This window comes from Oncorhynchus gorbuscha, linkage group LG19 (assembly GCF_021184085.1).
Source record: "Oncorhynchus gorbuscha isolate QuinsamMale2020 ecotype Even-year linkage group LG19, OgorEven_v1.0, whole genome shotgun sequence".
NCBI lineage: Eukaryota > Metazoa > Chordata > Actinopteri > Salmoniformes > Salmonidae > Oncorhynchus > Oncorhynchus gorbuscha.
This window is the reverse complement of record NC_060191.1, coordinates 10,973,698-11,000,923: the sequence shown is the minus strand read 5'-3', so window position 1 is coordinate 11,000,923 and position 27,226 is coordinate 10,973,698. Positions and strand designations below refer to the sequence as shown.

General features: G+C 46.2%; 1 protein-coding gene across 5 annotated transcripts in view; it reads right to left on the bottom strand.

The window, feature by feature from the left end:
- Positions 1-100: 100 nt before the first annotated feature.
- Positions 101-27,226, bottom strand: part of LOC124006238 (dual specificity tyrosine-phosphorylation-regulated kinase 1B-like) — an 80,886-nt gene continuing 53,760 nt past the window's right edge. Inside the window, exons 1-11 of one of the 5 annotated variants that reach the window (XM_046316120.1) lie at positions 24,040-26,248; positions 10,685-10,830; positions 8,847-8,966; positions 7,895-8,083; positions 6,549-6,696; positions 5,762-6,048; positions 4,475-4,621; positions 4,232-4,393; positions 2,755-3,073; positions 1,275-1,378; positions 101-1,133 (exon numbers count right to left, since the gene is read on the bottom strand). In XM_046316120.1, the coding sequence (XP_046172076.1) occupies positions 372-1,133; positions 1,275-1,378; positions 2,755-3,073; positions 4,232-4,393; positions 4,475-4,621; positions 5,762-6,048; positions 6,549-6,696; positions 7,895-8,083; positions 8,847-8,966; positions 10,685-10,830; positions 24,040-24,184 (2,529 nt within the window). In that variant the 5' untranslated portion in view covers positions 24,185-26,248 and the 3' untranslated portion in view covers positions 101-371. Of the gene's footprint in view, positions 1,134-1,274; positions 1,379-2,754; positions 3,074-4,231; positions 4,394-4,474; positions 4,622-5,761; positions 6,049-6,548; positions 6,697-7,894; positions 8,084-8,846; positions 8,967-10,684; positions 10,831-24,039; positions 26,249-27,226 lie in introns of those variants that run through there. The other 4 variants (XM_046316121.1, XM_046316123.1, XM_046316124.1 and 1 more) reach the window with 4 other exon arrangements.

Below are 27,226 nucleotides of genomic sequence, written 5' to 3'. Positions count from 1 at the left end.
CACTCTCCCTCTCTCACTCTCTTACTCTCCCTCTCTTACTCTCCCTCTCTTACTCTCCCTCTCTTACTCTCCCTCTCTTACTCTCCCTCTCTTACTCTCCCTCTCTCACTCTCACTCTCCCTCTCTTACTCTCCCTCTCTCACTCTCCCTCTCTCTCTCCCTCTCTCACTCTCCCTCTCTTACTCTCCCTCGACCTTCTCCCATGCAAAACAAAACAAAACTCCTTTGATATTTCACAAGTTTGTCTCTGTAACTATATGTGTGGCCGTATTTGTTTCAAACTCAAGTGTGTACTGTGCATGTATGCGTGTTGAAATTGTAATGTTGTCGTTGTTAAAATTGTATGGCTTTTGGAATTTGTTCAAGATTTATCAAGAGTTGGCCGTGTTTTGACCACCGCCTCCTCCATTGCCGCACACACCCATCATGGTGGACTCCTCAGAGTCCGGCCTCCCCCCACCACCCCCTACTCCCCTGGGTGGGGGCCCCCCGGTGAGCATCCCGCCCCCGACAACGCTACCCTGGGGAGGGTTGTTATTGTTGTTACTTCCCGGGTAGCATGGGGGGATGTATCCAAGCCCGGAGGCAGCGACCAAGCTGTCCTGAGAGGCTGGGGGCTGAGCCAACTGTTGCTGGGAGCCGGCGGGGGGCGGCTGGGGGGCCATGACCGTCCTAGTCCGAAAGGCAGAGAGGCCCAGGTGGAGGTTGGAGGAGCCGTACTGGCTGGAGTCCAAGCTGGATGGGGGCGGCATGATGGAAGACTGACCCAGATGGTGGTGGTGTGTGAGGCTGAGCTCGATGCTATCCGGCATCTGTGGGGAGGAGATGGGCATCAGGGGCTGGCCCTGCTGGCCCTGTGAAGCCTGGCCCTGGGGCTGGTTCCCCTGCCCAGTCTGCCGCAGGCCCCGCCCATTGCCGTGGTGACCGCCGTAGATGGGGTGTGGGTGGTGGGGTTCCATCATGCCCCCGACACCGCCGCCTCCCAGGAAGTGGCGTGAGTGCTGCGTAGCCGCCGGCTTGTGTAGCAGCAGCTGGGGGTATGGGGGGTCGCCGACGCTACTGCCGCTATTGGACAGTGGACCCATGCCCCCCTCTCCACCCGGCCAGAGGCGCAGCTGCTGCTGAGATGGAGCCTTGGCGGTGGGGGGGAGAGGTCATCGTTAGAAACAGAGAACGCAGCATCTACAGTACATCATGTATAGAGGAAGAACCTCTTGTTCCATGTGATGAGATCTGAGACATCAGAGTGAGGTCAGGTTTAAACCTCTGCTCACCTGTGGACTCTGCATCTCGTAGTCTGAGTGAGTAACTGCACTGTTGTAGTACCGGTTACTATACCGGTAATTCCGGTTGTCATTGGAAGAACCGCTAGATCCACCTGGACAGGGGGAGTAGGGGAAGAGAGAGGGAGTAGGGGAGGAGAGGGGAAGAGAGAGGGAGTAGGGGAGGAGAGGGGAAGGAGAGGGAGAGTAGGGGAGGGAGAGTAAGGGAGGGGAAAAGAGAGGGAGAGTAGGGAAAGAGAGAGAGAGTAGGCGAAGAGAGGGAGTAGGGGAAGAGAGAGGGAGGAGAGGGGAAGGAGAGGGGAGTAGGGCAGGGAGAGTAAGGGAGGGGAGGAGAGGGAGAGTAGGGGAGGAGAGGAAGAGTAGGGGAGGGGAAGAGAGAGTAGGGGAGAGGGAGTAGGAGAGGAGAGGGGAAGAAGAGGGAGAGTAGGGGAGGGAGAGTAGGGGAGGGAGAGTAGGGGGGAGGGAGAGTAGGGGAGGAGAGGGAGAGTAGGGGAGGAGAGGGAGAGTAGGGGAGGAGAGGGAGAGTAGGGGAGGAGAGGGAGAATAGGGGAGGAGAGGGAGAATAGGGGAGGAGAGGGAGAGTATGGGAGGTGAGGAGAGGGGAAGGGGAGGAGAGGGGAAGGAGAGGGAGAGTAGGGGAAGGAGAGGGAGAGTAGGGGAAGGTGAGGGAGAGTAGGGGAGAGGGAGAGTAGGGGAGAGGAGAGGGAGAGTAGGGAGAGTAGGGGAGAGAGGGAGAGTTGGGGAGGGGAGGGAGAGAGAGTAGAGGAGGGGAGGGGGAGTAGAGGGGGAGTAGAGGAGTAGAGGGGGAGTAGAGGAGGAGAGGGGGAGTAAGGGAGGAGAGGGGGAAAAGACACTCGGTCGGTCAGAATACACAATAGTTGTGTTACGTCAACATACTGACAGTCCATCACTGCTGGGACCATAACCTGTTGCTGAGCTGCTGAACATGGTGCTGTAGCTAAGATGACTAGCTGTTGCCATGGTGAATGGGAGCTGTAGCTGTGGCAGAGGAGAGGCCGCTGAGGCTGAGCTGTTGCTATGGTGACGGTGTGCTGCAGGCTGTAGGGACTGAGCTGCGGCTGAAGTGACTAGGAGCTTGTTTCTATGGAGACTGTGTAGCTGTTGAGAGAGTGAGGGGCTGTAGGGGCTGGCTGAGATGTAACATTGAACCACCATCACTATGACGCAGTAGACTGCAGTGTTCCCCCGAAGACTATGTAGGTGGGAGGGATCTCCCAGACAAGATCCTTTACAGTAACTGTACTAACCAACACGTTTTCAATGGACTTTCAATAGCTCTCAATCTAAAGAATCTTGTTGTTTTTTACAAACATAGGGGAGAATTATCTAGGGGAAATATGGTATCAAACAAGCTGCCCATGTTTAGTTTGCTCTTTTGAGGTTTGACCTCTGCAGATGTTTACCCATGCAGTGGACTGTGACTTATGGTAAGGGTATACTGTATACTAACTGCTGTGTCCCGTACCGGAGCTGGAGACGGAGCTGGTGGTGGAGGTGGAGTGGCTGTGGTCCATGGCCGGGCTGGTGGAGGTGGAACTGCTGGTGTTGGTGCCCTCGTCCGTCGTCTTCTTGAAGAAGTTGTGCTGCAGCGCATAGAAGGGCGTGATGCGTGTCTTGGGGTCATAGTCCAGCATGCGCAGGATCAGGTCCTTGAACTTCAGGTAATCGCAGGGAGCGTGCCCCTGCTCTCCGCCCCGCCTCCCGCCAGGACCCCCGGTCTCCACCCCCAGGATCTCATGGAGCCGCCGCGTCGCAGGAGGCTTGTACTCCTGAATAGGGAGATAGAGGGAGTGAGAGAAGGGGGAGAATGGAGAATATGGATGCGGGGAGGTGCAGAGAAACACTGTTGAATTCTCATTTTCTTCGAGGCAGTTTTAGCGACTTAGTTATTATTATGGTTGAATTTCACACATGCAAGCATGCATATTGTTATGACAGTGAAATGGTTGATGGTCAGTAGAATGCATATTATGAATGGATAGACCCACTATTAGGTCTACTTTATTTACATAACACCAAGCCAGTGATGAGAAGCTGTAATGAATGAGACCAACATGTATCCTTACATGGTCTCCGGTCTAAAGACCATCAGCTCAGGTGCATCAGTCCTACAACTAACAATAAGTTTTCTTATCCTGCACTAAATCATTCACTTAACTCCTAATCGTCTAGTGAAAATACATGCCAACACCCATAGGTGTAAACCCGTGTTCACACACCCACACAGGTGTGCCTGCCTCTGGGGTGAGATGGCTGATCCCCCACCATCTCCAATCCCTTTTGGACAAAGTTAATTAACCTCTGATCCAAACCGTTCTCCCCCTCTTTCTCTCACCTCCAACGTAACCCAGGCCTCTCCCTTTGTTCTGCCTCCTCTGCTCCTTCACCTCATCCCTCTCTTATTAAGGGCTTTGTAATGCTTCTGATACACAGAGTAATGCAACGATAAGGACCTTTTTAGACAATTAGAGAAAGCTTATATGACGAGGGGATTTACAGTTTATATGATGATGACTGGAGGAAGATGCTGAGGACTCAGATCTCCTTCCTAAGAGTGGGAGTTTAGGTTAGAAATGAGAAAAGGGAGAAAATACCTCTTCTGCACAAACTACTTTCCAATATCAAGCTAACCCTCCTCCCCTTCCTTCTCCACCTCGGTTTTCTACCCATCTCTCTTTCTCTATCTACGGGTGAATGGTTAATACAAGTAGGTTCGTTGAAAATTTGCCTCTAACCACGGACACTTGGGTCAAATATCTTTCAATCCCCCTAGCAGTTAAGTTTAGGTTTCGGGGTAAGAGCAAGGTAATCTGATTCAAGATCTGTGGTGTGACCGGAGAACTTGAACCTACTGCGTTGTGAGTGACAGGAGGGATGTGGTTCGGAGATGAGATGAGAAGATTAAGTAAGAGCAGAGTTTTACTCACGGAGGCCGAGGGGTAAAGTACCTTCTTTATGTCCTTGTTCTTCTTGACGGTCCACAGACCGTCGGACAACTTGTCAAAGTACTTCCGTGCTTTGGGAGCCTGATCCAGCATGTGGTTGGGAGGGACCCCCAGCACCTCCACTATCTTATTCATCTGATCCACCTGGAGAGAGAGAAACAACAGGACAGGTCAGGGGCAGATTCGGCATCGACACCCAATGCTGTGTGTGTTCTCACAACCTACCTCGTTGGAGCCGCTGAAGAGGGGTTCTCCCGTGTGCATCTCCACCAGGATGCAGCCCAGGGACCACATGTCAATGGCCAGGTCGTAGGGCATGCCCAGCAACACCTCCGGAGATCTGTAGAACCGACTCTGGATGTACTGGTAGATCTGTGGTGGAGGAGAGGACGGAGGGACAGAATGAGGTGATATAAGAAACAAAAATAGGTTGAAAAAAAGAAGAAGAGAGAGACAAGGGGAGAAAATGTGATGTGAAAAGATAGAGGTATTAGCTCCAGTATGTTGGTTACAGCAGAACAGAGCAGTGGCCCTTTAATAACATTTCTAATCTAAATTAGAGCACACTCACTGGTGGAGGGAGACAGGATGGTGGTGGAAGAGGTGCAGTGACACCGTTTATCCACACGGGGCAGGCCAAACTGAGTAGAAATATCTAAACTGGGTGCAGCAGAGCCGCTGGGATTCTATACTTGAGTACTGTAGTGAGGCCCATTTCCTCATCTTCCCAAGAGTCCTCAAAGACGTGCTGTGAATGCCAGTTCCTATTCAACCTGGCAACGGCCTCCCTCCATAGCTTCCCTCTCCATGTCTATTTACCCTCTGCAGAAAACTGAGCTCATTCTCTTTTGAAACGGGAGAGATGGAATCATCTGTGGGCTATTCCTGCTCTGTCCCTCCTCCATCCATCCTTCCATCTACCCCACCCTTCTCTTCTCCCTCTTCCTGAGATATCCAGAGGCATTAGCACACAAATGATACATTTTTACAAAAGGTTAGTATACATTGAACGTTTATCTGGTTTACAAAAAGCTGTCTCTTATTCATTCTACCTCTACCATTCCCTCCCTTCCCCTGCGTCTCTACCCCCCCCCCCAATAGCTCCCTCCTCCCTCCCTGCTCCAATTTTCTTCTCCACCCAACAACCCCCCCCCAGCATCTAGAGGGGATATAGCATGCATTAAGGGCCTACTATATTAAACCAGTCGACTGCTGATGCATGCATTGGTTTAGGTCGATCTTAAATATAATACACAGAAGCACGCAGATACCCAGAAAAATTCACAAAGGATCCATTGGGAGTGGTGAACTGCAATGCACTGATTTCAGGAGCAGACTGTGTATATTGATGTGCTTGGTAAGGTGTAGTCATCCCTCCCCTTGCTTCTCCCTCTCTCCTAACCCAATGGTGTTCTCTCCTCAACCCCTCCCCTGACCCCCACCCAGCACATGCATTTGGTTCATTAGGGTCTTCTATATCTCTGTGCTTGGTTAGTCAGCTAGTCTCCTCACCCTCTGGCCTAGTTGACAAGAGCTGCCAAAGTCCACGATCTTGATGGCGCTGCGCTTGGGGTTGCACAGCAGGATGTTCTCAGGCTTGAGGTCGCAGTGGATGATGCTGAGCTCGGGCGTGGCCAGGAACAGCAGCGCCGTGCACAGCTGCTGGGCAAACTTTCTGGTCAGGTTGAGAGAGACGCCGCGGAAGTTGGTGTTGCGCAGGAGGTCGTACAGGTTGTAGGAGAGAAGCTCGAACACCAGGCACAGGTGGTTCCGGAACATGAAGTGCCTCTTCAGGTGGACTAGAGGGGGAGAGGAGGGAAGAGGGGGGAGGTTAGTAGGGGAAGCAGTATACTGCAGTAACCTATCTGGGTGCTCTGCTCTACATGGGTAGTGGTTGAGGTGACTTCCAGAGTGACAGTGTGCCCTTAGAGTGGAGAGCAAGGTGCTTTTGACCACATGGAAAACAGCTTGGCCATATAAACACCATCTATTATTATATTATTGTGTGTCAATCATCTCACTCAGTGCTATAGGAGCTTAGTGAGGTAGAGGTGATTCTGTGACAGGTTTATCATTGCAAAGGCTACTGGATTGATATATATGTAGCATGATACTTATACATAGATATATGAGAAGTAGGGCATTGGTCTATATTTCAATTGAGACGTTAAATGTGGAGCAGGTTGCATGTGACGTCAAAGAGGCACAGTATCAATTAATTTTAGTAGATGGTATACATGCAATAGTGTTAGATCATAAGTGAGGGCTTAAGGCAGAGTGTGTGTGTGTGTGTCCTCACCTATGTAGTACTTCATCTCGGTGTCGTGTTTGTTCATGAGCTCCAGCAGTCGCAGCTCTATCTGGGCCTGGTTCAGGAAGGCTTTCTTGTTCTTGATGATCTTGATGGCCACCCACTCCTGCTCGTGGTGGTCATAGGCTTTCACCACCTGCGGGATGGCAAAGGTCACAGGTCAGACAGGCAGCCATGTTGATTGTTGCATTTGCAGGTGGTAGGGGCCAAAGCTCCTTCACCAAACAAAAAATAGTCATTATCCCTCTCCTCTTTCCTCTTACCCATTTATTCTCCTCACGTCTGTAGACATACTTCATTCACTCCATGCAACTCTTCACCTTAAACTTTGAAAGTGTTTCTCCTCTCTTTTCTTCCATCCTCTTCTTTCTCCCTCCTCCCCCCACACCCTGACCTAATCCTCCCCACACCCCCTGACCTATCCTCCCCACCCCGAACCTATCCTCCACCCTGACCTACCCTCCCCCACCCCGAACCTATCCTCCACCCTGACCTACCCTCCCCACACAGCCTGACCTATCCTCCCCCCACCTCCTGACCTATCCTCCCCACACCCCCTGACCTATCCTCCACCCTGATCTATGCTCCCCACACCCCCTGACCTATCCTCCCCCACCCCTAACCTATCCTCCACCCTGACCTATCCTCCCCACACCCCTGACCTATCCTCCCCCTACCCCCTGACCTATCCGCCCCCACCCCATAACCTATCCTCCCCCACCCCTGACCTATCCTCCCCCACCCCCTGACCTATCCTCCCCCACCCCTCCAACCTATCCCTCCACCCTGACCTATCCTCCCCACACCCCCTGACCTATCCTCCACCCTGACCTATCCCCCCACCCCCTGACCTATCCTCCACCCTGACCTATCCTCCCCACCCCCCCATCCTCCCCCCACCCCCTGACCTATCCTCCCCCACCCCCTGACCTATCCTCCACCCTGACCTATCCTCCCCACCCCCTGACCTATCCTCCCCCACCCCTAACCATCCTCCACCCTGACCTATCCTCCCCCACCCCCTGACCTATCCTGACCTATCCTCCACCCTGACCTATCCTCCCCACACCCCCTGACCTATCCTCCCCACACCCCCTGACCTATCCTCCACCCTGACCTATCCTCCCCACACCCCTGACCTATCCTCCCCACACCCCCTGACCTATCCTCCACCCTGACCTATCCTCTCCCTACCCCCTGATCTATCCTCCCCCACCCCCTGACCTATCCTCCACCCTGACCTATCCTCCCCCTACCCCCTGACCTATCCTCCCCTATACCCTCTCCCCACTGACCTGCCCTTTCTATACCGTCTGTCCCCCATGTCCACTGACCTGCCCGAAGGAGCCCTTGCCGATGAGCGAGTCAATCTCGTAGCGGTCCAGCCACTTCTCCCCGTTCTTGACGATGTAGTCGTAGTTGTCGTCGTCGTAGCCATCATTGTACACCTTCCGCTCCTTCTTAGTGCTCGAGTCCTCCGGGGGCACCTGCTGGGCACGCCGCTTCTTCTTCGTGTAGTACACCTGGACACAGAGGAGAGGAGATGGAGAGAGGAGATGGAGAGAGGAAGGGACGGGCGGGAAAAGAGAAAGAGGGGTAAGTCACTAATGTTTCTTATTTTGCCACACTACTGTTTGGATAGATCTCGGCGGACCAAACCAATGATAAAACTGATATCCTTCACTAGTGCATCAGTTTATGCTAATGTGGTTATATATACCTAGGGTTGCAAAACTCTGGTAACTTTCCAACCAGGATTTCTGGAAAACCAGCAACATTTGGGAAAGCAACCAGAAATTTGCAACCGTACATCTAATGTTTATACAAGAGGTGTAAAACCAATTTTGCCCTGGAAGCCTCATTTGGTCTTCAACAAGGTCCAGAGGGCCGCACTGAAAATTGGTTATACTTCCTCACCATCCATTTTGCAAAGAAAATTCCTATATCGATCGTTTTGGGAATTGATGTTCCCTGACTTGCTAGCTTTTATTTAAGCGATAAGCGAGCTGGACAGTCAAGAAACGATATGAATGTAGGTCATATCATTTCTACACAGTTTTGATTTGTTTGTTTTTCATTTGAAAGTATATCGAGTCCTCCCCACAAAAATATTGGAAAAATAAATACAAATAAAAACATATCTATTTTACTCAAACCACCCGCGAACTGGATAAGCTGTGAGGTGATGTTTCCTGCAGGAGTCATGATCTCCAGGAAACATCACCTAACAGCAGCAGCAGAGTCCTGTAGGACCTGATGGCTGGCTGACACACACACTCCACTCACCTCATTGATGTGCTTGTAAGTCTTGATCAGATCGACAGAGAGTTTTCTCAGCGGTGCGCTGGCGGGATCTCTAAAACTTGGGGGGATCCTCCTCTGCAGTATGGTCGCATCAGACAGCACCTGGAAGGGACAGGTGGTGAGGGGAGCCCCAAAACTGGCCAAGACAACCCTGCAGTATTCTAACTAGCGGTAATTAGAACTAAAGTAAATAAAGGTCACTATACAATGAGAGTGGAAGGAGTAACTTCCAATGACATAACTGTGGATGTTTAAGTTAACCTATGTATACAGGCAACACTGTTGCTTAGCGACAGAACAGTCTATCCGTGATGGTGGTTGTAGTTGCTTGTCAATAGAGTACAGTACCAGTCAAAATTTGGACACACCAACTCATTCAAGGGTTTTTCTTTATTTTTTACTATTTTCTAAATTGTAGAATAATAGTGAAGGCATACAAACTATGAAATAACACATATGGAATCATATAGTAACCAAAAAAGTGTTCAACAAATCAAAATATATTTTATATTTGAGATTCTTCAAAGTAGCCACCCTTTGCCTTGATGACAGCTTTGCACACTCTTGGCATTCTCTCAACCAGCTTCATGAGGTACTCACCTGGAATGCATTTCAATTAACATGTGTACCCTGTTAAAAGTTCATAATGGAATTTCTTTCCTTCATTATGCGTTTGAGCCAATCAGTTGTGTTGTGACAAGGTAGGGGTGGTATACAGAAGATAGCCCTATTTGGTAAAAGACCAAGATCATAAAATGGCAAGAACAGCTCAAATAAGCAAAGAGAAATGACAGTCGATCATTCCTTTAAGACATGAAGTTCAAATTTGGTCTGATGAGTCCAAATGTGAGATTTTTGGTTTCAACCGCTGTGTCTTTGTGAGACGCAGAGTAGGTGAACGGATGATCTCCGCATGTGTGGTTCCCACCATGAAGCATAGAGGAGGTAGTGTGAAGGTGTGGGGGTGCTTTGCTGGTAACACTGTTGATGATTTATTTAGAATTCAAAGCACCATTAACCAGCATGTCTACCAAAGCATTCTGCAGCGATACGCCATCCCATCTGGTTTGTGCTTAGTGGGACTATTGTTTGTTTTTCAACAGGACAATGACCCAAAACACACCTCCTGGCTGTGTAAGGGCTATTTGACCAAGAAGGAGAGTGATGGATTGCTGCATCAGATGACCTGGCCTCCACAATCACCCAACCTCAACCCAGTTGAAATGATTTGGGATGAGTTGGACCGCAGAGTGAAGGAAAAGCAGCCAACAAGTGCTCAGCATATGTGGGAACTCCTTCAAGACTGTTGGAAAAGCATTCCCCATGAAGCTGGTTGAGAGAATGAATGCTAAGAGTGTGCAAAGCGGTCATTAAAGCAAAGGGTGGCTACTTTGAAGAATCTCAAACATATTTTGATTTTTGATTACTACATGATTCCATGTGTTATTTCATAGTTTGATGTTTCCACTATTGTTCTACAATGCTGAAAATAGTACAAATAAAGAAAAATCTTTGAATGAGCGTGTCCAAACTTTTGACCGGTACTGTACGTGATGCTGACGTGTTTGAGGTTGTGGATGTATATTACAATCCAACATGTAGGTAGCTTCTCATTATGTCCATTCAGTATGTGATGCTAATACCTCCGTGCACGTGATGAGTTGTGGGTGTGTATAGCGTCAGTATAAGGGTGTGTGTGTTTAGCATTGGGTGTGTGTGAATATATATATAGCGTCAGTATAAAGGTCTGTTCCTAAACAGAGTATTATTCTAAACAGAGCATTAAGGAGTGTCCTGTGAGGGCGTTAGCCGCTGGGTACCTGCTGCTGTTCAGCCATGGAGTGGATGTTGCTGAAGGAGGGGTGGCTATGCTGGCTCGACATGGTTGGCTCAGCGGGGGAGAAGCCCAAGGCGGCAGGCTGGCAGAGGGTAGAGGAGGGGGGCTTGCATCCTGAGCTGCTTCCACCTTCGCAGGATAGACGGAGAGATGGAGGGAAGGGGGAGAAAGGACGAGAGAGAGGGAAAGGTTTTTAGAAGCAATACATCGACATGAAGCTTCCTAACTCATCATACATACACTGGCACTGCCGTGGGTGTGGGCACGAGCACTGCACTGCAGAGGAAAAGCACACATGTGCTCTCTCACACACCCTTCTTGGCTGTTCTTTGAAGTCACACACATACACCCTATCAAGGATGTAGAGCAAGAGGGTGGGGTGGCTACTTAGTAGGGTACCACTCCACAGGGCCATTTAGCTCCCTGCCAGAAAGACCACACAAATAATGGTGGAGTGAAATATCTCTATGCAAGAGGGTGTCCCATTTCAGCAGAATCAGCATTTGCGCAGGTCAACCTGACAAAGCCAGTGAGTGTGTCTGTCTGTAAGTGAGATTGTGCATGTGTGTGATGGAGAGAAAGATCTAAGAGACCTTGGTCAGTAGTCCACATTGACACGCCTCAAAACCAGGACATTGGAAACTTTCTCTCCAACTCCTTCTTTTATATGAAAAGACAAAAGGAGAGGTTGCTTCTCACAAAATATAAAAGATGGAACTTAACCAAACCATTTTTGTTGCTGAATGTTGTGAGCACTAAAATATTCTGCTTCCATCAAGGCAGCTAGCAAAGATGGACAATGTGGGTTAGAGCTTCAATGGGACAAACCACTGTGTGACAAGACTGTTGCATCATCCTTCCAAAAAAAATGACTAGTCACTGTTTAGTGTGCTGCTTTTCTTCCTCATTAAGTTCCACCAGACTTGTTTTTCTGTCAGAATCGCAGACTTGTTTTTCTGTCAGAATCGCAGGTTCAACTTTACTGAGATTCTCTGCAGTCTTGAGACTTTGCTTTGCCTGCAGTTTGACTGCAGTCGAGCTAAAATGGCTGGAACACAGCAGGCTTGGTAAGAGCAGTCGAGGGTGGTATTGACAGTGCCGTACGCTCAAGCCTGATTTCCACCAATGCCAAGACACAGCAGTTTGGACCGCTGGCTCCTGGGTAAACCCTGGCCTCCGCAGAATTTTGACCTTTCTCACTCACTTTACTAGAGGGGGGGGGGCTGGTCGCTTGTACAAAAACCAAAAACATCCGCCAGTGGCTCAGCAATCCGGACTGGAAACTCATTCCACTGGCATTAAACACATACGGAGTCAGACTACACCTTGACCTAGTTGTGGATGGTAGAATGTTTAAGACAAGACGTTCATCCTGGTTGTTCTAGGTTAAAGTTAGAATAAAAGGGTTTCCGTTAACCTGTAGATGGCTTTTGGCAGATTTATTTGTATTTTTTTTTAAAGCCGGTGAATAAAAATTGTCGCCAGCCAAAACAATGCAAAATAATGATTTTTAGCCTATTCATTGGTGGAAATACACTTGACTGGTCATACTTATCGGTCTATAGGTTAATTTGCATAATTTTGTGTAATTAAATTGGCGCATATACAGTATATTCGTTATGTATCATATTTATCACACGTACAGTTTACAGATACAGAGTGAAAAACAGGCAGACACCGTCTCATACAGAACATGCATAGGAAACGAAAAGAAGGCTTCATTAGCGTGTCACACACCATTTTGCAATGAGCTGGAGAAAGTACGCATTTTGAAAACATATACTTAATTGTTTGAAACATTAACATTTTGCTACATATGAGGCATGTCTTACCTTGCCTCAAAGTAGCCTAGCCAAAATCAGACCATATTCGAGATAATAATTTATAGCAACTTTTCTTTCATTGTCCAGTAGCCAAAGCACAATACTAGTCCTATTAGCAACCTGCGCTAGTTGTTGCACATTAGATATCCCTCTTTCTACATTTCTAACAGATATTTCCATCTCTGTCACATGAAACCACTCGCATGTGCAGCACGCTTTGCTAACGGTGTTTTCCCATGAATTGCATTATGGAACGAACATTCACGCGAAGCCTATTACCTTGTGCGCATTGCTGGGCTTAAAATGTGAACTAATATTTGATCAACATTTGAAGCTAAGCGTTTTGATCGGTTGCATCACTAATTTTCATGTAGCCTAGTCCTACTGGTTGTATGAATTTGGGATATTTCGTTCCACAACTGTCCCAGAGTCTCTTTCTCGACAAGCTGACCAATAGAACATGTAAACTTTTACACTATGGGGATAGTGGATTGACAGGCTGGTGATGTTGCTGCTCGTTACTCTTCTTGTTGGCTGAAGAAAAATAAACGTGCAGTTATTCTAACATCTTCAAAGTGCACGTCAGAATCCAGTAAGAAGGACGTACATTGTTGTATCCTCAACTTGTATGTTCGGTTAATATTAATTACCATAATGTAAAATGTGAATTCTGTCATTCTGAGCACTGTGGGTGGATGCCCTAATCAGGTTATGCATCCAATACACATGGGGCCGGTAAATCTCTCAAATGTCCAGTTAATAACACATTCTGACGGTCAAATGTCAAAAGACAGGGAAGTGATGTCCCTTAATTTATACAGTCTGTCCATCCCCCAACTCTGTTCTTCCCTCCAGATGTGAGGAAGATTAAAAAGAGGACATGGGGCACCAATGACCTTACACTGCTGAATAGTACCAACAGCATGTCCTGTTCAATGGTTTGGTTACTTATAGTGCAAAACCTTTTCAACACAACCCTTACAGTGCAACGTCCTAAATTGCTGATGAAAACATTGACCACCTTGCTAGTGTCCTGCAAAACCAACAGATTAATTGCATGTCTCCGGTAAAGTGCAGAAAGAAGAATATGGAAAAAGGGGGTGTATAAAAGTGATGAGATATTTCACAGCCAATGCTTTTATCACTGTCTTTTAAAGTGAGGAATAACGGGGGTGAAATTTATCAACGACACATTACAACTTGAAATAGCCCGCCGGTCAATGGCCGTAGTTTAAACAAAGTGCAAAACAGCACGTCTGAGCGCCATCAATCCTGAGGGGTGACTGCACGCATTCCCTCCTATTATAGGATGAGTCCCAACACCGACATCAGGAGCGGGCTGAGAAGGAAGGAGGAAACATTACATACGTGACTCATCTCAAACTGCTTTCTGTCTCGGCACAGATACAGAGAGAAACACTCAGACACAAATATTTAGAATATTTCTTATTGCTGTTGCATTGTCGAGAAGGAACCTGCAAGTAAGCACCTTATTGAACAATGTACATCATGTGTATAATGTACATACGACTAATAAAACTTGAAAAACACACACAGTATGTCTCCGGTACACTCATTTTTCAATATTAAACTGATTATGGCAGTCGGCGGATAATGCAATTGTCATGTAAACACCTTACTCTGCTCATCTTAAAACACCCGGTTTTCTGAGCAATCTTTTTAATTATTAGGACATGCGAACACCGACATTCCAGCGGTGTCTTTGATCTGCGCATGTGCTAGCACCAGCAGAGCGGGCCTCCCTCTTTAGCCCGAGTGAAGTGTGTTTGGAACAACAATATATGCGTTTTAGAAGTCGTTTTCACATACAAACTTTGTCCAAACTCTAAATGTGATATGCTCGCTGTGGTATAACATTTATTTCCAGGAAGCCTGACCTCAGATGTGTCCATGTAAACAGGATTATTATGGAAATCCTTCTTCTTGCAAAGCAGGTAAACAGTTCAATCAAACTATTATATTAATCTGACTATCCACAATAATCGCATTATTGTGAGCAGGTAACCACACTCACACCAGACCTGTATCCAGAGCTTACAGTGTTACAGTTAATCAGCCTTTCAGATCAATACGACCATGTTCTACAGCAAAGACTGTTTAATACATCTCCATCAGCATTGGCCATGCATTGTGAGAGGTTAACAATACAACACAGTTTAAATGGTTAAACTAAATAGGACAGCTGCACCTGCAATGTTGTGGTTTTATGCTACAGTAATAGATGTAATAGACTGTAGATGCACTGGGATCAGAATTGCAAAGAAAACTGTAGAAAACCAGTCTACAAAAAACAGAAGAGAAATTTCATAACGCACGGAAACTGCTGTTGTTATGAGAGGCCTTGTTCTGCCCTGGCCTCAGTTGGGAGGGATATGACGATAGTTATGAGGGCTATCTGCCGAGCACTGAGAAATGTCACACTGTGCCTTTAAATGCTGAAGTGAACACATTGAGAACTTCCTGAGTGTGACACCCCCTTCCTCTCTGGCTGCTCATTGGATGCTAGTATCCAAGGGCTGGACGGCGAGGTCTCTATAAATAAACCTGGTAGCTTGTGCTGTATCAGCAACCCTTCCCACAATGCCGCTCTCACCCTCCCTCTTCCTCCTCTATTTCTCTCTGCCTGTTACCTCTTTCTCTCTCCCCCAGTCTCTCTCACCCAACTGGCCAAAGCACTCACACAAATGTTGTCTCTAATGGGGCTGGATATTAATAAAATATAGTAGGTAAGGGCACACAGCCATCTATATACAGACACACAGGTGTACTGCACAGGGTAGAATTCATCCTCACTAATGCAAGTGTCAAATCGGACTGGGTTAAATATATACAGACAGGGGTGTCTGAAGTAATCATTTGCACCAATTAACTGTGCATGGACCGTGAGGTATCCCACCACACCCCTCTACAGCTGACAATCAGTGTGTCACCATAGCAACAGACCATCCCACTATCTGTCTCTAAGGAACAGGAAGGAAATGGTGTGGGGGGGTGTAAGGCCAACAGCTGAACCCACCGTCCCTCCCCCCGCCCCTGTCCGTGTTGGCCCCTCTTATACCCTGTTAGGGTAACGGGAGTAGTGGTGCCACCAAGCCAAAGTTGGACACAGGGCAAAAGGCAAGAGGTGGTGGTGGGGGGGGGGGGGATGATGGAAGGAGGGAAGGGATAGAGTGTGGGTAAAGAGCTAGGTCTGTATGCTTCAAAGCAGAAGGAAGCTTTTTGGCCACCGGTTTCCCACTGTTCAAGTAACTGGTGTCCATTACCCTCCCGCTCATGCAACGACACTGTGGATGCCTGGCTGGTACACTGACATACTAACTACACACATTAACACACTTTCCCTGTCGTCACTCTGACGACAGCCAGACTACTTTCCTGACTAAGCTTGTCCATTGTCAGTGCTCACAAGAGAAGGCACCACTGTCAATAGAAAGTTCCAAAAGCTAAATCTTCTTCTAGAACTGTCTCTGAGCTGACCTTGTGCAGGGTGCAGACCCAGCGAGGGCGAGGGAGTGTGGCAGGGGAAGCTAAGCCCATGCCCTCGTGGTGCCCACTGTGTCTGGGCCAGGTCAGGTCACTGCGGACACTCATGCTCCTCTTTCCCGGCACAGCCGGCTCGCTGGCACTGAGGGACAGGCACAGCTGAGACACAAATACTGCGCACTCTGACACGGCGCTTTCAAGCCCAGACTGTGAAAGAGGGGGTGTGAGAGTGAGGGAGAGACAGAATGTGTGTATGCAAGACTGGCTGCTTGTACATCATGAATATGACATTCCATCTGTCAAATTCTATGTCATAATGTACCTGTGTGTCCCTCCATATGAAACCTCTAGTTGTCCCTCAGTGTAAAGGCTCTGGACCCTCACTGTACAGACCCGGACCATTAGCTACTTCTCAAAGGTCAAATGTCATACTCTTGCTTCCACATGCCGGGCAACAATCCAATCAGGACACAGCGGTAATGTCCGCTTCCAGCCTGCACTGCCGACATGATTGGTGCATCAGATCATTGTCATGACATGACTGGCTTGTACATCTGGTCATTGTCAATCACTGGACTGAAAATACAACCACCTTGGCTTCGGATACAATCCAACAGGATGAAGACAGGCCGGAGGGAAGTACCTATCATCATATGACCACAGTATCACAGTAGTTTGATAAAGGAGGAAGTTCTGGGCATTCACTGGAAGTGTGAGCCATCCTATGGAGTGAACTGACTGCAGATTAGGCTTATAAACTAAGTCCAGGTCAGGAAAAACTCCTTGTCCTCCTGGTGACAATCTCCACCTGCCACTGCCCAGACACCAGCTAAACCTCCTCATATCACTGGCCTGCTCACAGCGCCGGCCGGCGGGCAGCAACAGAGTGCTTTATTTATTTGAGAGCAGCCAATGCTCTTCCTCATTTCCTCTTGACCACCCACACACTGACTGTGCCTAACACGTCTAGCAGCAAGAAATGGAGCGGAGGGGGGCTGGTAGGATTCTCAGGAAGTGAGAGATGTCATCCCTGTGTCTGGCAGTGTGAGTCAAAGTGGAGGAGGAGGAAACAAGATTATTCATCAGAACAGGAGCGGGAGTGATGTCCCACCCCACACGCCCCAGTGATCCACAGAAACCTAAGTGCGTCCCTCGAGTGGAAGCGTCTGTGTTTGGGTGTAACAGTGGGGGCCAGTTGAGAGGGAGAAGGGGTCCAACATGCAGCCACCCAAAAGGTCTCTGAAGACCAGCCACAGTGTCAAACAGAACACTGCATAAAAGACAATGATAAATCCTCTACCGCTTCAAGTAACAGGTATTGACTCAAAAGTTCCAATGAGGTGTAATTTCTCAGTGTCATCAAACTAGTTTCCATGCCAGCTTCCCCATACCTGGTCACCCCCTCGTACCGACCCCTCTACCCCAACACCACCCGCTACACCCCCAATGAACTTTATAGACAGTCAGCCCCCCAAAGCTGAGTCAGACTGAAAGCTATAAATAACAACCATCTGGATCAACCTCTCTCATCAAACAGTGACACTGGTAAATTGAGCACTCACACAGTACATACAAATATAACTAAATCCTCTCCCAAATGTAATGGGAGAGGAAGGCCGACGACAGCCCTGGTACAGGACGATTTGTGGCCGTGGTACTTTCTGGGCTCTGGCTCGACAACTTCTACTACAGAGAGAGAGCTGGTATGGATGAGGATGTGCTTAGTACCCAGCGTTTGGCATCGTGGCGGGCATGTTTGGCATCGTTGCCAAAAACGTAGCAACTTACAGCATCTAAACCACTCCCTTAACCAACAAGTTTCAAATGTGACCCAAAGGTTCTCATCCTTGTTCACATCTTAGGACGGCTGCAGGTTCTCCTCAGCTCTGGACTAACTCATTAGACTGACCAGCTCTAATCGATCTCAGTGTGATCAAGCTCCTTTGGTGGGCAGCAGCTGGGCATGTCAGCTCCTGTAGATGCAGCAGCTATCCATCGAGTCCTGCCTGCTAACAGGAGAGGTCAGTCTGATTCTTCAGGTGGAGGAAGCAGAGGGGGAAGAGTTACAACTCACCACTGAGGTGTGAACTTACATACAGCCTCGCAAACTGCCTATTTTACTTATGAAAGAACAAGAAAAAGAGGAGAGAGTCAGAGAGAGAGTGAGAGAAGCAGGAGAGAGTTTGCTTGCTAAATGTTTTATGTGCTTTCAGTGATGGAAGTGGCTGTGTCAGCGTGGATACTGTGAGTGATGCGCAGCAGGGGAGAGGCCGGGGGAGGAGGGGTGCAGAGTGTGTGGGGGTGGGGGTTGTCTGTCAGGAGATGTGGGACGGCTGGGGCTGCGGGTACAGGCTACATGCACACTGAGCTCTGCTTCTGCTGCACAATAACATGTTTTCCTTTCAAGCTTGCGTCATCAGGGGGGGGGGGGTAAGAGGAGGTCGAAGGAGTGGTAAAATAACACAATGTATAACTTAAAATTAAACCAAATTGTTTGCACTAATGACTATTGCATTCAATTACATTTTCAGACAACTTAGAAGCAAAGCAAATACTTCATGAATGTATTGTATTGTTACAAATCAACATGCAAGGTTGCTAAACCAACTAGCCTGCTAACGTTATCTTAGCACTATGAGTCAGCCAGTTGCTAATAACAACTGGCTTATAGCTACATTAAAGTAAACCAAAGTTTTATAAACACATAACGCCATCTAACCCGTTATTAAAGAATGTTAGCTATTTGCAGTTATCTTATCCAGCAAGCTAACTGGACAGCTAACGTTAGAGATCATGCCGAAAAGTTTGCAAAAACAAAAAAGAGAACAGACAAGCCCACTGCACGAAGGCACTAGAGCCTGCCGTGTCCATTGCCGTACATGCCCCATCTACTTCTTGTTTACATCATACTTCCTGTGATTGGTGGATTGTAGGTCACCACCACCAACACATGGTCTGGAATTGAATTAAATGCTAGCATGGCTACTGGCTAACATTAACCAGTTTAAGATAGCTAGTGAGCAAGCATACCAACTCAGTAGCACAGCATAGATCCTCCAAATGACTGAGAAATAGTGCATTCTGGGTAGTTTAGAAGCTATCCAGGAATAAGGTAATAAATACGTAATAACCCAAAAACATAACTATGTTTGTACTTGTAGGTAACCATGACTCCAACTAAGTTACTATGTCTTTGACCACACTGTGTTACATTGGTGAGTAAAAACTCCTGCTTCCTACCCTTTAACGTATTTAACTAGTGTGAAGCGAAACACCACCACAACACAAATCACCTCAACCCCCCCCCACACACACACTTAGCCTACGTACTCGCCTCCCTAACAATCTCTAGTCCACACATCCTTATTGCTTCATCACCAGTCTAAAAGTCACAGCCACAGAAAATAACAAACTTACTTTCCCTCTTAGCTACAGTCTGAGGGAGATGGAGGGGTGAAGCCTAAAGGACCATTTTGACAGACTTGGGAGCGTTGCAGAGGTCCCCCCCCCCTAACCCTGTATACCAGCTCCTCCCAGCTAAGCTACAACAACAAGGATACTCAACCCAGACTGATTTATTGGATGGCACATTTGTTTACCTCCACATGACACCAACTTCCACATGAATCACATTCCACAAAGGGGGACAATCTCAAGGGACAGCAGCTTATAGAGCACCACTCCACCCACCACCTCCTCTACAGCAGAGGAGGCTGGTGGGAGGAGCTATAGGAGGACAGGTTCATTGTAACAGGCACCTGCCACTAACTGTAACCACACCAAACACAACACAGTCCAACAGGCAATACTGTCTGGGGATCTTGTTAAAAACGCAGCAATCAAGAGCATTGATTGCATCACTTCAGTCACATTCTTGGAGTGGGGGAATGAATGATAACTTCAGTATCTTGTTTACTGGAAAGTCAGAAGGATAAACATGACTCAACCACGGTAAGCAAGGGGACGAGACGTTTCACCTTTAGACCATAAATTAGTGCAGGAAACAAACAAGATGAAGGGGGGGAAAGGAGCAAAGTGCAGAGGTGGGGACGTGGTGTTTGTGTGACTGCTTCAGATACCGCTGCTTTCAGTCTCACAGTCCAAACTCCACTAACAGAGGGCCTAACCTGAGATGATTTTTCTTTCCCCAGCTCTAATATGGCCCTCATCTTCTCCCTCTTGTTCTTCTACTTCAGGAAAAGATGCTCCCACCATGCCTTTACCTTTGGCCTTAGGCCTAACTATTATCATATCTTCAACATTTCCAGACAGAAAATAAATGAACAACAGAAAGTCACACTCTTTCTCAAGCATGTTACATTTCTCTCCAGCATCTTTCAGACAGTTAAATCAAATGTTATTTGTCACATGCTTCGTATACAACAGGTGTAGACTAACAGTGAAATACTTACCCAGTTACTCAGGGCCCTAAAACTAAGTCAGTAACCTACACATGGCCGCTCAGCCCGCACCACACTGAGGACGGAAATAGGCAGCAGAGAACGAGTCAGTTGGATACTCAGATAAAAATAACTTAAATTAAAGGGGGATATAGCTGAGAAGTCACCCAGATATGTGGGAATAAAGACTGCACTTTCCCCTCATGTCTCAGAGTCTGATACCTCTTAAAGTCCAGAGAGGAGCTTCGAGTTACAATTGACAACTACAGCTGTGTGTTGATTTACAATTAGCCTGCTAAATCGCTGTTACTAGGAAGTGATAATGGCAACAATAAAAGTTATGCACTCAGCTGTAAACGTGGACTCGAAGTGTCACCATCTCCCTACCCCCCACCAATAGAGATAGCAATATTAGGAGTGAGGTCTGACCAGTGAGAAATACTTATGGTTGAGGGGAGGCGGGGGGACTAAATAACTTTCCAACTGCCAAAATGTTTATGGCCACCAACTTAGGTAATCACCAAGTCAAGTTATTTCAGTGCATGATAAGTTTTATTTATGATCAAGCAGAAGCCTTGGTTAATATCTACTAGACTTCTAGCAACCATGCTATGACAGACAACAGTAGGTGAGCTAAGTTTCAATGTAACCCCCAGACACCGTGCCCACTTCAGTGGCGGCTCACTGTGTCATGAGTGGGAGTCTCTCAGCAGGGGGATGGGAACGACAGGCCAGTGAGGGACACAGACAGCCCTTTCCTGAGCCAAGCTGCAATCCAATTTAAGGCTTATGGGGGCGAATCTGCATTAAACTACTGTACACTAAGCAGTCTACAAGGTGAATCCCATCAGCTATTCAACAAGTGTTCTCCTCGTGCTTCACTTTTCAACCCAACCTCTCCTGGCCTCTCAGCCACATGCCGATAACTCTCTTACGTTTGATGGGAAACTCCTGAGATAAATGGCACCATGGAAAGCTGTGACCTTAAAATAAGTGCTACAATGTCAAGCATCAAGGGCACAGCCATGGACAAAGTGCATGACTGACTGATTGACTGTCTGACCAATGGCGGTGTCAGTGCTTCCCTGCTACCATGCTGGACCAGCTGGTCAGACTGGGATCAGTGGGGGTAGGTGGCTGGTGCGGTCGTCCTTACAGAAGCTTTAGATTGCTTGTTTGAAAACTTTTTTAAATTTTTAAATGGGCCAATTAAGTCATTTATATCTAAAGAGCATTAAGTGGATAAACGATTGACGGATAATTGAATTCCCTTCTTGAGCCAATTCCAAAACTGGGCAAGAATGGGAAACCCTTACACACATAAATAATCAAATGAAAGTATAAAAAGAAGAGCATTACAAAAACTGGACAATTGTCTCCCTAACTCAGTATTCATTCATGCCTTCATCTACCCCCATCCCCAACTCTCCCTCTACTTCCACATGTATTCTTCCGTCCATTGAATAGGCATCACCATCTCCACTAGCTGCTTCCTGTACTAACACAGATCTGGCTGTTCACTGCCTGAATGTCACCACACTAAGGTATCGTTTTCATTAATAAAACGGGCTACATCCTTTGTAATAACACAACAATAAGCCTGGTGTTCAAAAGTAGTTCAAACCCCTGCACCTGTAGGTCCAGGTGTTGCTTTTGATTGACCTGTATTGATCCAGCAGGTCCAGACAGTGAGAATCTATCTACAACAGTCAGATACCGTGAAACGTGACAAAACATAAGATGTGCAATTCCCCAGGGGCAGGGATTCCGTGAAGCGCTTGACTTACACTGCAACAACATAAATCTGTCATGCTACTCGTAAAATAAACTGTGAATTGCCCAAATGTCAAATATTATGTAACTCAGTGAAACTTTAAGGGAATCTCCACAACAGAGGTGATAGAAACCTAACCTGAGTATTAAAAACAATATGCATCAGGCCCCTAGAAAAGGATAGGACACATTGAGGTGCCCCATCACAGGCTTTGAGGTTTAACACTCAGATCAATAAAGTTGTTTTGCAACCTCACACACACACACACACACACACACACACACACACACACACACACACACACACACACACACACACACACACACACACACACACACACACACACACACACACACACACACACACACACACACACACACACACACACACACACACTGGAACTCCCAGCTTTGCTAGGATTTCCCAGCTGCCATGGTAAAACACGCTGAAGTGTGAACCACATGACTCTTACAAGTAGAGCACAGCTGTGCAGAACATAAAAGGCATGTGTCCATCCATGGAAACACTAGGACTAAAAGATCAATGGACTGCAGTAGTAACACCTGGGCAACGGTACCCTTGAAAGGGAATGAATTTATTCCCACAATTGTTTGAACAAGTGGCTGGAGACAATTGTGGGAAAGGAGAAGGGGAAAGGGGGTTAGGGTCTCCGAGATGGAACTTCTCTATGTGGGGTTTGCTTGAGTTTTTGTGATGAGCATTTCTGGGAATCACCGGCCCTGTTAAAATAAACCTAAAACAACTTAAAATGATAGAGCATAAAGGTTTAACACGGCTATTGTCGAGGTAGGTGTTAAAAAATGTTTTTTTATCCAATCTGAGTTCAAAAATGAACTCGGAACAATATGAACAGGTTGATTCTGTAATTACATCATTGTTATGCCAGTAACAAAACATTACAATATTTGTATTAGTTCCATTCTACTGCATTAAAACATGTGTATGCTATTCCACCGAAGTGCTCTACAACAATGATGAAAACTGTACTTGATGCATCCATGAGAACAGTAGTAGGACACCGACCAATGGAGCTCTGCAGCTTCAAGTTTAATCCTCCGACTCTTATGGAAATAATGGATAGGTCTTTCCCCCATTCTCTCGCCCTCCTCTCATTACGTCATCACTATAATTCTTGCTACTTTTTGTCTTTTTTTTGACCATTACAATGGCACGCAGTTCTGTGATTGTTCATGACTTTGAGGATGATAAGCACCAGTGTCATTAACACCACAGATCGCAGACACTATGTATGAACAACGCTCATGTGACAACTACGCAAAAACAACGCTCAAGTCAAAACTATGCATGAACAATCCTCAAGTCAGAGACCACAAACTGCTTCAGCTCAAAACATTGAACATTTACAAGCATTGAACCAACCAAGAGAAAGCAGGTAGTTGGTGCCATAGGCAGACACATCTTGATCCAACTCATGCTATAATGAACATCGGTCTTATCAGTTTGCGTCATACAGGATGAACATGTAAGGATACACAATACTCATATCTCAACTAAGAGCATTGAGGATATCACATGGTACAAAAGCTCCATGACAACATCCCACAGAGGTGGGGAACCTTTTGGAAGAGAGGAGGGGGTCTCACAGAGAACTACACAGGTGATGGAATAACAACGTACTTTTCCACATATAATTCCACACTCATTATTCAAGTATGACAAATAACTATCTTTGCTTAGATTGATCCACTAAAAGTTTACAACACGTGCTTAGTGAGAGAGTGAGTGAGAGTGTGTGTCTGTTTGTTCAACTGTGAGTGTGTATACTCATTCACAAACCAACAATATTTGTACTAACTTTTTGTCGGTTTCCGGAGTAGGTGTGACTGAGTTGGTAAATAGCGATTTTGTTCTGGGTTGTTGATCCAAGATTCGGTCGGCAAGTTTGCGACCATTCTGTTAGAAGGCTGTGGCTTCTCCTCCACTGACGAAGTGATCACCATCTGAAACTCTTGTGTGTTGGGATGCTGTATCCCAGAAATCAAGTCAAAGTTTATAATTTGGGGATTCCAAAAATTACTTTAGAAAACTATGAGGATGCATCAAGTGTAGAGTGAAGGGGTAATCCTCAGCTCAGAACTCTTCAGAACTCTCTGCAATCCAGCAATATACATCCAACAACAATAAAACTCAGGTTTGAACCGGAAAGGCAGGTATATAAGGGTTTCACACAAAAATATTTCTTTGTCAACAATTCAATCCTGAAGTGGTGGAGACATTAGGAACCAACGAAACTAAAAAGGCACCATTAACTTGTTTCCAAAAAAGTTCCACGTCGTCTTTCCTCTGTATTCTTTATTACTATGTTTCTCTAAGGCAATGAACTGGGTTTCAGGCAACAATACTTATTTCTGACGTAAAAATATAATATAATTATTTAAACTACATATTCTTATATAATTCATAGCTATTTCTTATTTAATATATATATATATGCTTCTCTGTGTATATGGGGAAGAAAATATTTGGTTACTCAAGTTTGCTTCTTTATAAGTGCAGTTTCTCATGCATTGTTCCTTGTTCCGTGCTGAAAAAAAAGTTTAATTCCAGTCAAAGATAAAAAGAAGTTGAGCAGGGTGAGATGTATATCTGGGAGCTTGACTGAGACAGGACCCCCACTCGAATTTCCAGTTTTGATAATTCAGCAGCTGACAATGGAACCAGAGCTAAAGCTGGAAGTGTTGGTGAGCTGAGTGTGGGGGTCTCAATTTCCAACTACCACCATTTACCCCATCACTCTAAAAATAGCCTTTGCCTCTTAGATTCCGTGTAAGTATCCTATTGTGAACTAATCAGTCAAAAAACAAAGGTGAAAGCAATCCAAAACATCTGTGCTGTTTTCTTTCCCAGACTTCAACCTGCTGGTTTAATCCAGTGACACAACAGGTACAGTTCAGAGAGATAAATCATCCACAGTAAAAGCTTTTTGTCTTTGTCTCCTCCACCAGATGCACAAACATGAAAATCTACCCTTCCCCCTTGAAGGAACTAGCGAAGTCCACAGTAAACCGGTGCCTTTAATAAGCGCTGCCAGGTCGAGAGGTGGGAGGAGAGGGACACGGAACTAAAAACACGAGTGACAACAACCTTTAGCTTGTGAAAAATGTTATCGTGTGCAGGAAGAAGAAATAAACACGTGCATGCAAAAATAAATATGACAAAGCAAAGTGCTCATGTGCAAGTAAGTGTATTCCAAGGCACAACAAAAGTAAAAACCGTTTTTAGTGTCAGTTTCAGTTTCTTGCTCTCTATTCCAAAGCCTCTGATCTAGGTAGAGTCAATGCAATCTCTTGATGATAAAAAACAGTGAATATTCAATTTTGATTTGATGTGCCAGAGACGCGTCCTCATACGCAGCAACAATGTATCCTTCTCTCTCGCCAGTTCACTAGGGTGGGAAAGGCTGTTTGTTAACTACAGAATGTCAAATACTTGAATATAATATTTATAGCAATAGATCCGGTCCGCACTCTACCAGATAATATTTTAATTATTTTAATTGACGTATCTCGTCTGACAAGACATTGACGACAGTACAATAGTCCGGTTTTGGAGTCTGTTCGTCAGTTTTGATTCAAAAACTGTAGCGACTGCTCAACAAAAAGTAAGTGGGTTTCCGGAAGTGAGTCTTGATCCCCGCGAAAGTAAAATAAAAACGTGCATTGAAAACAAAACACTTTACTCCGTAGATCCAAATGATCAAAAGCAATAGACTTTTCAACACTGTCACCTCCCTCTCATACTGTCTTCTACGCAGTCGTTCGCTGGCAATCAATTCGGAGCTTCTGTATGTGTCTCGATGCTCTCTCCTCACGCTCCTGTCGCCTTTGATACCTCCAGGTCAAACAATTAACTATATTTTCATTCAAGCCTCTTATTTTTCTCACAGGATATTCACCTCCGAGGTGGTGTTCTTCCCGGGTAGCATTAACTCATATTCGCCCCTCTCCGGTTATTACACCCTGTGCTGGCTACCCTTTCTGGACCGCTCCGGATCCACACCCTGCGATGCGGATTGTTCCAACAGCTATTAGAGCGCAGGGGGGGCTGTGGAGATACACTCCGATAGCAGCGGAGTTGACGCAGCTCCATGCACATTCATGTTTAAAACTCTTAAATTATCGGGGCTACCGAGAGTCACAGTACAGCAAGGAGACATTACGCATAGTTTTATTTCCCTGTTTATGTGACATTACACGCGGGGTACTTGAAATATTGTAACCCTGAGACTTTTCGCATCCCCCCTTTTCGAGAGTAGTTGCGCCACCAAGTTGCTCCTCTCCATTTATAGTAACAGGCAGATATATATACACACATACGTATACATACATACATACATACATACATACATACATACATACATACATACATACATACATACATACATACATACATACATACATACATACATACATACATACATACATACACGTATATACACATACACGTATATACACACACGTACATACACGTGTATACACATACACGTACATACACGTATATACACATACACGTACATACAAGTATACGTACACGTACATACACGTACATACACGTATATATACGTACATGTATATACACGTATATACACGTACACGTATATACACGTACACGTACGTACCCGTACACGCACGTACACGTACGTACGTACACGCACGTACGTACACGTACATCCACGTACACGCACGTACACGCGCATACACGTACATACACGTACATACACGTACATGTACGTACACGTATATACACGTACATGTACATACACGTATATACACGTACATACATGTATATACACGTACATACATACATACATACATGTATATACACATACATACATATATACATGTATATACACATACATACATATATACATGTATATACACATACATACATACATGTATATACACATACATACATACATGTATATACACATACATGTACATACATGTATATACGCATACATGTACATACGCATACATGTACAT